This window comes from Orussus abietinus, unplaced genomic scaffold, assembly GCF_000612105.2.
Source record: "Orussus abietinus isolate OABI.00-Male unplaced genomic scaffold, Oabi_2.0 scaffold418, whole genome shotgun sequence".
Taxonomy (NCBI): domain Eukaryota; kingdom Metazoa; phylum Arthropoda; class Insecta; order Hymenoptera; family Orussidae; genus Orussus; species Orussus abietinus.
Window position 1 is genome coordinate 45,003 of NW_019394570.1, and position 11,596 is coordinate 56,598.

Consider the following 11,596-nt stretch of genomic DNA (forward strand, 5'->3'; position numbering starts at 1 on the left):
ACGTGCCCGGACCACGCCACGTTGGTGTTGGTCCATGATAAATAAATTAATTTTGTATGAAAAATGTAATTCCCTGAGTTTCAGGACCTACTTTAGAGCCTGTATATTTCATCGGCCTATCGCGGATTGCCTAGACATACTTGTTATTCATCAGGATGTTCGAGCACTTGATGTCGCGGTGTAGAAAGTTCTTGCTATGGCAGTAGTTCAACCCATCCAGGAGTTGCCTCATGATGCTGGCGTTGTTCATCTCGTTAAAGTCGACCATCCCCGACTCCAGCAGGCCCATGAGATCGTGGTCCATGTACTCGAAGACGAGGTAGAAGGAGCCCTTGTCCTTAAAAAGAGAAGATTTCAAATTCGTTTATATGTACGTTTTATATGTACAGAATGACCCTTTCATATCACCTTAATTACACTAGATAAAAAAGAAGACATTAGCATTCTTAACAACTTCACAGCCGTGGACGAGATGTCTCGCGACTCCACCAACCTCGGTCAAATCATCGATTACCTAACCGTAGATTAAAATTAACGTCTAAATTAAGCATGGGTTAAAAACGTAAAAGTTTCCCCACATTACACGTTAGGAATGCTATGAATAATTAAATTTCAGTCAATTAGTACACCCTGTACCGGTTTTATAACTACCGGTGTTAAATGTCACGTAAATTACTCCGTTTACACATCCTACCTTTCATCGATTTCATAACTACTGATGTTAAGTGGACATGAGAGTGGCGTCAAAGAGTTCATGAAACTTTTCTCCAAACTGAGTGTACCGGATGGATTCAAACTTTCCAACATAAATATGGAGGGTAAGGAAGGTCCTGAAACTGATGAAATTTCAATTTTTTTTTTTAATTTGTTCGTTGGTTTTTCAAATTTGTTATAAAAATGAAATTTCATCAGGGTCGGGACTTTCCTTACAGCCTCCATATTCACGTTGTAGAGTTTGAAACGATTCGATACATCCAATTCAGCGAAAAATTTCATGAATGATTGATGGCACTTTCACATCCCCTTAAGTGTTCTTCCCGTTTCATCATGAACACCAAAGTAAAATGGCGTTTACGCTACACACAACAACCCTAATCATAACACTGGTGGTCATAAAACCGATGTAAGGCAGAAGAAGTAAATGTACTGAATTACAACAGTGCACACGTGTACTTACCTTTCGAAAGTCCAGGGCATCCTGCTTATCCGTGACGACCTCCCGCAAATTGACGATGTTCTTGTGATTGAGCTGCCTGAGGATCTTGATCTCCCTGACGGCGGTGATGGGGAAGCCCTCCTTCTCGTTCTCAAGGCGGACCTTCTTCAAGGCGACCAGAACCCCGGCGCGCTTGTCCTGTGCCTTGTAGACCTGCCCGTAGGTACCCTCGCCGATCTGTGCGATCACCTCGAAGACGTCCACGCACCTCTCGCCCCAGTCCTTGCCGCCGGTCGCCGACATGGGTAGATGGCAGTTCCTGGAGCCCCTCCTCTTCAGGATCTTCGGTCGCTTCAACTTGGGCTTGGGGGCCACCCGGTCGATCTTGGCTCGGGGAGGGCTGATCGCGGGATCATCCTCTCCGCTGAGTTCTTCCGATCCGGGAACCACTAAAGAAGGATAGATATCAACGACCTAACGCCGGAAGACCCCCCCGAGGCCGAACGCGACTCACCAGGAGGCATGGGCAGGTCCTTGATGCCCTTCTTCAGGGTGGACTTCTGCCCCGAGCCGGGGAACTTGATCTGCGCCTTGCTGGGCGGGCTAGGCGAGCCGCTGGGCGGCGAGTCGATGCTCTCCAGGTCGTTCTGGTTGATCCCCGGAGGCAACGGCAACCTGGAGAGCACCTTCGACTTGAACGCTACGATCGGCGGCTTCGGCGGGTCCACCGACTTCAAGGGGACCAGGTTGTTGGGGGTGTTGAACTTGGCCATGGCCGTGTTGGCCGGGTGCACCTGCGGCTGCGGTTGCGGTGGTTGCGGCTGCAACTGCGGTTGCGGCTGCGGTGGCGGCGGCGGAGGCGGCACCGAGAGGTTCGGCAAGGTCGTCGCCGCCAATGGAACCTGAGGGGCCGGCACGGGAACCGGCACCTGGGGCAGACTCCCCAGGCCTGCTTCCACGTGCGTCATCACCGGCGAGCGCTGCGAGAGCGCCGTTCCGGGGTTGACCCCAGGATGGCAGGTGGCGGGCATACCTACGAAAGGAAGACAGGCTCCTGTATTACCGACAAATATTCCATTCTCCTCATTTCTGACGCAAAATCTTCTTATGTAACGTAAGCATGCTTTTCACGTCTTTTTGCGACCGTCCTCTGTTTCTAATGTTGGTCTCTTTGCGACAGAGGAGGGAAACAAACTAGAAGGACTGGGAACAGGACGGAATAGAGCCCCAAAACGTCCTAGGACGAAAAAGTAAGCATATTCGTCCTCCGCGTCTGCGCAAAAGGACGCGTAAACCCATGCCTTTGTTACATAAAGTATCGTGTGCGCTATCGATGATTGGTGTCCGGAATTTTGACACAATGAGTCGAATAATTTATCATCTCGAGTAGCTTAAATTTAAAAACGCTGCCAACTCAAGTTTTTACTCGAGTAGGGATGTTATGAGCACTTGCAAACGTAGGTACTCCGGTTCAGTATAGAAATCTGGTTTACCGACGTCGATCAAGCTCCTCGACGTGTCTCGCTTCACCTTAATGGCTACTGCCCACAAGCGACCAAGGCACTGACTGAACCGACATGGCGCTTAAGGTGATGCGACAGTGGCGCCAAGGAGGCCTCTTTTATGAAACTTTTCTCCAAACCGGGCATACCGAATCGTTTCATTCTTTACAACGTGAATATTTAGGCTATAAGGAAGGTCCCGGCATCCATGAATTTCAATTGTTTAATGATCTGTTTACAGATATCTTGAAGATTTGTTGTAAAAAATGAAATTTCATTAGTGCGAGGACCTTCCTTACAGCCTCCATGTTCGCGCTGTAAAGTTTGAAAGGATTCGGTACACCCAGTTCGGAGAAAAGTTTCATTAACGAGACCTCTCTGGTAACCCGTAACGTTACAGTAAATGCCGCAGTTAACAGGTTAATGTGTAACCAGTGTTCCCGTCCCCACACATGGGTGTGAGGGCGTTTCAACATTACTAACCATTTTCTCCAATGGAAAAAACCACGTTTGATACCGAACTTTTCCTAACCGAAAGGACACAAATTGAAAGCATTCTGGGTCGCCACTTGAGAAGCACGTCGGACCAGTGGCCGGAACTTCGATTAATTGCCGTTATGGGTCGCTAGTGAGCGGCAGCTTCAAAGCCCATTCTCGCCCTCTCCTTGCACGATACCTGGACAAGCGTTGGCCGGCAGCGCCGCGGGCGAGTGGTCGGGCCCCTGGACACCCGGGGTGACTCCAACGGGGATGGTGGCTCCCGGATGAGGGTGGACCGCCCCGTGAGGCTGGGGGTGAGGCAGCGAGTGCCGGTGGGGGTAGGGATGAGGAAGTGCCCGAGGATGGGCCGACAGATAGGGCTGCGGATGGCCCGAGGGCAGCGGTGGGGTGGTGCCGGTCGCGGCGCCCTCCTCGGGCGCCCTCAGGGGCAGGGGTACGGGGATGTCGACGACGTCGGTGCCCTTCGCCCTGTCCTGATCCGCGTCGTTCAGCGGCCTCTCCTTCTCGGCGACCTTGTTTTCGGAGGACGCGTTGCTGGCCTCCTTGTCGTCGCAGCCCTCGATGATCTGCACCTCGTCCTGGCTTGAGGCCTTCTCCTTGGCGGCCTGCAGCTTCTTGTAGGCGAGCTCCCTCATGTTCCTGTCCTTGACCAGCTCGGCGAAGAGGCTGGTTTGGCTGATCTTCGCCTGAATGCTGGCCGGGCTTCGCGCCCTGGCTGGCCGGTGAGGCGACGGCGAGGGTATCCTCGAGGGCCGCGGACTCTTCGACTTGTGTTTGCGGGAGGACTTGTGCGACTTGCTCGGCGAGCGGGACTTCTTCGGGGTCCGACTCCTCCTGCGCGACCGCGACCTCGACCGCGAGGACACCCCCTTGCGCCACCTGGCGGGGCTCCGGGAGCGCGAGCGGGACAGCGGCATCGGCAACCTGGAACGGGAGTATCGTTTAAGAGGTCGCGTTTAGTGATGCGACGAGTCGAATACTTTACCAACTCTAGTTACTCGAATTCGAAAGCATTCCCAACTCGAGTTTGGACTCGAATGGACAACTCAATGCCGCGTACGACGCGACGAGTAGAGTCTATGGCGAGATAGCGAGTAAAACGACTCGATTAACAGCGACTCGAGTCGAAGCGATACGAGTCGAGTACTTTATCGACTCAAGTCGAAACGATACGAGTCGAGTACTTTATCGACTCGAGTTACTCGAACATCGCCAGCGTGAGTCGACGACTCGATGACACATACATTCGGCGCGACGAGTCAATAGCGAGTTGACAATTAAAACGACTCGATTAACGACGACTCGTATCAAAGCGATATAACGAGTCGAGTACTTCATCGACTCGAGTTACTCGAACGTTGCAAACTCGAGTCAACTCAATTCCGCATATATTCAGCGCGATGAGTCGAGTCAATAGCGAGTTGACAATTAAATCGACTCGATTAACGGCGACTCGAGTCAAAGGGTTCAACAAGTGGTCACAATTGAACTTACTTCGAGTGGTATACACGATTAGCTAACCGCGCTCCAAATAAACGTGGAACATTAACTTTCTTAACCGATGATTAACTTAGAGATTAACTTTAACCTAGGGTTAGGTAATAAATGATTTAACCAAGGTTGATGGAACCGCGCATTAGAGCATCGAGCGCTAACATGGGATCTGGGCTTCTATGGAACTTCCGGGTTATTTGCTAGTATTCCGGTCTTCCCACCTATTCCCGACGGGGCTCCGGTTGGACCTGGACTTGCGTTTGTCCCTCCTGTCCTTGTCGTGATGCCGATGCCGTCGATTCGAGTCGTCTCTGCGTCTCCGCTTGTTGGTTGGCGACACCGAGGGAGGATCGGCGCGTCTCCGGTGACTCACGGGACTATGGCTGAACTCTCTGCGCCTTTCCTGGCCGGAAACGGGGCTCGGGCTGTGCCTGGAGCGATGCGTCGCGACGATCGTGACGGCAGCGCCAGGGCTGGGCTCGCGTCGCCTGAGCTCACCGTGATCCGTGCGCCTCCTGGCCTGTGAATGAATAACTAATGAGTCAAAAGCACCGCCGAGTGTCAACAAATCCGAGGGTTCGATCGGATCAGTTCCTGAAGAGCCGCAATAGGAATGGCTAAGAACCCAGATATCGACATGCATACATATTATGTCTTCAGGGTCAGGGTAGGTAGTTTGACCCATTACGGTTAAAACCAGCGCCTTTTTCCGGTATTTTAAAGTAAATAAAATACATTACATTAAACCCATCCAGTTTTGCCCAGGGTTTTAACTGGTTAAAACCATCTTATATAATCCATCAGGATGTATATAGCGGAGAATTTATTATAACATTGTACTCACCCTGTACCTACACACGCGCTCCACTCGCATCCAAACAAATTAAAATAAATTCTAACCTTAGCTGTAACCCTAACCCCAGCCCTAAGGCATATTCACGTCAAGAAGCAATACAGCTCTAGGGCCTGTTCACATAACGTGTTTAAGGTGAACTGAAACACGTCGAGGTACTTGATCGAAGTCGATAAAGATTTTTCTAAATACCTACGTTGCCGACGTTCGTTTTTATACACATATTCGTCTCGGAGTGAAAATTTAGTTGACACGGAAATCACAGATGGCACAGTGCTCCTCTGCAGTCAGTTAGAGCATTAAAAAACCACGATCCCAAGGGATTTCTACAGTTTTACTTCGATTTCTTTATAACAATTGTACGGAACCGACATACGGAGTATGCCGTTTAGTGCAATACCCAATATAAGTCGACCCAGTCATCGATACAAATACGAAGATCGGTAACGTAGGTATAAAAATCCTTTTCACCGCCGTCGACCAAATTTCTCGACGTGTTTCACTTCACTTTAATTTCATTAGATCGTATTTTGCCGATAGAAGCCATCAAAGATATCAATTCGACGAAAGGATATCCGTTTCTCTAGGGAGTGATGTTTTCGTTCGTCGCGGCGACGATGATGTTTCAATCGATCGATCTTCATCGTCGACCCGTACCTGTGGAGGGCTGGGACTATGCGGCCTCCGACGCGCGGCAGCGGGCCCGGGGCTTGGGCTCCGCTTTCGACGATCAGGGCTGTGCTTGACGGGGGCACGGGCAGGTGGAGGCGGCGCGCCGGCCCCGTCGTGTCCGTCGGGACTGCTAACCCTGGGAGGCAGCAGCGGGGTGTGGGGCGAGTCGGAGCGTCGCGTCGGTCGGCCAGGGGGCGGCGATGCAGCCCTCGGCGGCGGAGACTCCAGCTCCATGTCGCTGAGGGACCTGCGGCGGTCCTGGGGCGTCGCCGGGGAGATGGGCGAGGTGTCGTCGCCGAGCGGCATCCCCGGGGACTCGGGCCAGCCGTCGAGCTTGCCCATCTCCGGTTCGTCCGGTCCCCTGGGGCTCAGGCTGCGCGACTGTCCGCGTTTCTGGCGGCGCTTCCGCTTCTTCCCTGCGCTCGAGGAGGGCGATAGGCTCCGCTTCTTCTTCTTCTCGCGCTTGTGCTTCTTCTCCTTCCGGCGGACATAGCGGCGCGTCTCCTCCGCGTACTCCGGGGAGACCCGATGGACGCTGGGCGGCCGCTGCGGGGAGCCGCGCTGGGCGCGACCCTGGGCCTGGGGCGAGGGCTCGATGGGCGAGTACCGCCGACCGGAGTGCCGGTGCTGGGGCTGCGCCTGCTGCAGCGCCTGTTGCGGCGGCCTCTGCCGCTGCGCCGGGGAGGACGGGGACAGGCTGATGGGCGACGCGGCGAGGCCTCGACCGGGCCCCGGCCCTGGCCCGGAGCCGGGCCCCGGACTGCCCCCGTAGTACCGCCTCTGGAGGATCGGCTCGGTCGCGTCGCCGTCCGTGTAGCTGTTCCCTCTGCTGTCCTCTGACTGGATCTCCCCGGCCTCCGGCTCCGACAAGTCCTCGCTACTCACGTCCGAGTACTCCACCAGCGGCTTCACCACCGACGAGGCTATCGTCGGGACGTTCTCCACGGACTTGTCGCGCGACCTCTTCTTCTTCTTCTTCCCGGAGCTCTTGCTGCGCCCATGCTTCCTGTGTCGCTTGTCCGAGCTCTCGTAGTTGTGCCGATTTACGTCGCTCCCCGTGCTCTCTCTCCTTCTCGAGCGAAATCTGCCGTTCCGTTCTGCACGCTCGATGTCACGACCGCTAGGCATGTCACCTACTGAAACGAACGATTCGTGATTAGGTCTTTTGGGCATGTTACCCACGGAAACGAACAATTCGTGATCAGGTCTTTTGGGCATGTCACCTACTGAAACGAACGATCCGTGATTAGGTCTTTTGGGCATGTCCCCTACTGAAACGAACGATTCGAGATTAGGTCTTTTGGGCATGTCACCTACTGAAACGAACGATCCGTGATTAGGTCTTTTGGGCATGTCACCTACTGAAACGAACGATTCGTGATTATGTCTTTTGGGCATGTCACCTACTAAAACGAACGATTCGTGATTAGGTCTTTTGGGCATGTTACCCACTGAAACGAACGATTCGTGATTATGTCTTTTGGGCATGTCACCTACTAAAACGAACGATTCGTGATTAGGTCTTTTGGGCATGTTACCCACTGAAACGAACGATTCGTGATTATGTCTTTTGGGCATGTCACCTACTAAAACGAACGATTCGTGATTAGGTCTTTTGGGCATGTTACCCACTGAAACGAACGATTCGTGATTATGTCTTTTGGGCATGTCACCTACTAAAACGAACGATTCGTGATTAAGTCTTTTGGGCATGTTACCCACTGAAACGAACGATTCGTGATTAGGTCTTTTGGGGGATGTCACGATCGCTAGACATGTCATCTACTGATACGTACGTTTCGTGATTAGGTCTTTTGAGGGATGTCACGATTGCTAGACATGTCACCTACTGAAACGTACGATTCGTGATTAATTCTTTTGAGGGATGTCACGATTGCTGGACATGTTACCTACTGCAACGTACGAGTCGTAATTAGGTCGCAAAGGTAATTAGGTCTTTTGGAAGGTATCACGACCGCTAGGCATGTCACCAATTGCAGCGTACAATTCGTGATTAGGTCGCGAAGTTAATTAAGTCATGTTCTAAAGTTTGAAACTATTAGGTGCACCCAGTTCGGAGAAAAGTTTCATGAACGATTGAGCTTCCAGATGTTACTTTCACATCCCCTTAAAAGAAAGTACTCTGCGGAGGTGTCTTTAGATATTTCCCAAAAGACTCGAGTAGTATACTTCCAATCCGAAGAAACGGTGCAGTTCGTTTCTGATTTTCACAGAAAAAAAAAAAGACCAAGAGTTAGGATAGTTCTGATTAAAACAAAGATAACAAATAATAATTAGGAGAGACGAGGTTAGAATTGTGGGAAACACGGCATAGAGAATTGTAGCAGCTGACCTGTTATTTTCACAAGAGCGTAAACCAAGAGTTTGGTTAGTTCTAATGGAAAGAAAGGTACCAGAATATTATTAAGAAAAAGCAAGGTTAAAACTAAAATCAACTACTCTACGATGATATCCCTGAAACATCTCTGCAAAGACTCAATGTTCTTCCGATCCAAAGAAACATGGCGCAGAGACCACTAACGGCTCACCTCCAATATTCATAGGAACGAAAACTATGAGTTTAATTAATTCTGATTAAAACAAGAATACCAAACAATTAATAGGCAATACCCAATTTAAAATTATTAGAAACTACATCGCAAAGATAGCCTAGTACATCCATGGAAAGACTCAAATGGTTGAGCTCCGATCCGAAGAAACATAGCACAGAGACCTGTAACGGCTCACTTACAGTATCCTAGGACCTAAAACTATGAGTTCCATTAGTTCTAATTGAAACAAGAATACCAAGCAATTAATAGGCAATACCCAATTTAAAATTATTAAAAACTACATCGCAAAGATAGTCTAGTACATCCATGAAAAGACTTGAATGGTATAGCTCCGATCCAAAGAAACACGGTGCCGAAACCTATAACGGCTCACTTCCAGTATCCTAGGACCTAAAACTATGAGTTCGATTAGTTCTAATTGAAACAAGAATACCAAACAATAAATAATCAGTATCCAGTTTAAAATTACCAGAAACTACACCGCGAAGGTACCTCAGAACATCCCCCGAAGGACTCGAAGAGTACAGTTCCGATCCAAAGAATCACAGCGCAGGAAATCCTGACAGCTCACCTGGAGTTTTCGCAGGAACGAAGACGGAGTGTTCATTGAGTAGTCGAGGTTTGATCCACGGTGCGTGCAAGCCATTCGGGGTATCCGTAAACGTACGCATTACGTGTGAACGCACACATCGCCGCGCGTGGACGCGCGCGCGAGCGCGACGTCTTAGCTGGGTTGTATGCGAAACGAATTCGGAGGTACCGAGACGGTTACACGGAATCGGGAGAGACTAAGAAGAAGCGGCAATATCTGCGCGAGAGGAGGGAGCGGCGGAGGAATCGGCGATAAACCGCGAGATCGGGATAGCTCGAAGTGCTCGCGAGCCTTCGGTGGATTCGCGGCGGCCGCCATTGCCGACTGGGTGGCAAGGGAGTTGCCCGTTTTCGGGCCGAAAGGGAAATCGGGGAAGACTCGGAGCCGAGTCGACCCGTCGGGGTTGTTTCGTTACTCACGTGGAATGTTTGCCTTGCGGTGTCGCGTCGAGCCTCGAGATTCTTCGCATCTGGCCGATCCAGCGGGACGACGGCTGCGACGGTTACGTCCGTTTTCCCGTAGTCGAATCCACCACGTATTTCTCCGTCCACCAGTAGAATCCCATAAAAATTAAGATCTGCGGATACGGTAAAACGCTCAGGCAGTCATATTTCTACGATTCTGACCCCCGATGCATCGAGGCTCATGAAATCTCTTTGGATTTTGTTTGGCTTTCTCATAAAGATTGCTCGGGAAAGTAGAAGCCATTAACCATTAGCACGTCATTATTGTCTGACGTAAGACGCCGGCGGTGCTGCCGCGGCGCGGACGCTCGTGGTACTACCTGCGTTATTGCCCGTTTCTATGAGCGTTGATTTAGGCCGATACGCCACGTAGAAACTGACTCGGATCTTCTTAACCCTGAAGTTATCGGAGTTCCATTTCTTCCCTTTATTTACCTCGAATCTAATTAATTCATTGCTGGGTGAGGAACTGAGGTATAAGATGTCCTGTTACTTACTACACTACCGCGGTGATGCATACAGGAAAACGCTCTGATTGATTAATAATAGACTATCAACATGCAGTATGCACATACGTTTATACACTCTGCCTTGCACGGATTTTATAACTACCGATGTTATTATAAATGTTAACTGTTGTGTAAACGCTCTTATATTTCGGTTTTACCCACGGATGTTAATATATGGATATCGAATACCCAATCATTTTGATATTCTTGTAATTGCAATAAAATTAAGAGAAGGCGTGCAAGGAACGATCCTTTCCCTGTTTTCCTCTTGCTGCCAGATAGACTGTCGCTATATTTCGCTGCCCAACTGTTTTGTAAAATCTCTGAGAACAAGAGAAAGAGAGTGTCCTGTCTCTCGATCTTTTTATCATCACAGTCGAATTTATGGACATAAAAATATATGGATGGAGTCCAAAATTCCATTTTAGGTCAGGGGAAGCCTGAGCGTCAAAGAGGGGTAGGACGGCCATATTGGTCAGCTAATTTGTTAGTCTCCTGATTGGTAGATCACTTTCTTGATATTTCCTATTTGCTCCACCTTATTTCTTTTTGCTACTCCACGTAAAACATAATTTTTATCTTTCTTTATGCTACAAGTGTTATGTTGTGTTTCGTTCACTATTCATCTGTCCACAATTCATACCGTTCTTTACTCCTAAATTAAGAACTAAATCTCAGCCAATCAGAATTTTGGCTGACCATTATGGCTGCCTTCTTATTGCTTCCACATGTTCCCTCCATAGCATACGAATACATGGACGAAGTCCAAAGTTTTTCACTGATTGGACGGGAAACCGTGCGAAGGAAGAAAGAAGGTAAGACGGCCATATTGGTCAGCCAATTTTGTAGCCTCCGGATTGGTGACTGACCTTGATATTTCATATTTGCTCTAACTTATTTCTTTTAGTCATTCCTGTATGTAAAACATAATTTTTACCCTTCTTTATGCTATAAGTAGCATAATGATTATATCTTCATCGCCCTCGAAATCCAGGATTTATCGGGTGTAAACCCCGTAAATCCGAATTTAAGGGTCGATCGAGACTCTTTGGATTTATCTGCGCATTTATTAATACGGTGGAGACATGCGATTTGCTGGATTCGGATCCGATTAATTCGGGATTGGGAATACGATGGAAACGTAGTCAGTACGCGTACTGAGTGATCGATGTAAACGAGTCCAAGAAGAGATCTTCCGGTCAGTACTGTGGCCTTTTTTTCAAAGAACGACGCCAATTGGTTAACTACCAAAAGCGCACCATTCAAAATTTTAAATACCT

General features: G+C 49.6%; 1 protein-coding gene across 11 annotated transcripts in view; it reads right to left on the reverse strand.

The window, feature by feature from the left end:
* The window catches only part of LOC105700147 (cyclin-dependent kinase 12), a 49,522-nt gene extending 39,398 nt beyond the window's left edge, over window positions 1-10,124 (reverse strand). For 7 of the 11 annotated variants that reach the window (XM_023432740.1, XM_012425775.1, XM_023432739.1 and 4 more), the window contains exons 1-7: window positions 9,323-9,647; window positions 6,164-7,314; window positions 4,875-5,173; window positions 3,335-4,083; window positions 1,671-2,189; window positions 1,178-1,605; window positions 141-337 (exon numbers count right to left, since the gene is read on the reverse strand). In XM_023432740.1, the coding sequence (XP_023288508.1) occupies window positions 141-337; window positions 1,178-1,605; window positions 1,671-2,189; window positions 3,335-4,083; window positions 4,875-5,173; window positions 6,164-7,314; window positions 9,323-9,422 (3,443 nt within the window). In that variant the 5' untranslated portion in view covers window positions 9,423-9,647. Of the gene's footprint in view, window positions 1-140; window positions 338-1,177; window positions 1,606-1,670; window positions 2,190-3,334; window positions 4,084-4,874; window positions 5,174-6,163; window positions 7,315-9,322; window positions 9,648-9,762 lie in introns of those variants that run through there. The other 4 variants (XM_012425772.2, XM_012425771.2, XM_012425769.2 and 1 more) reach the window with 4 other exon arrangements.
* Window positions 10,125-11,596: the final 1,472 nt, after the last annotated feature.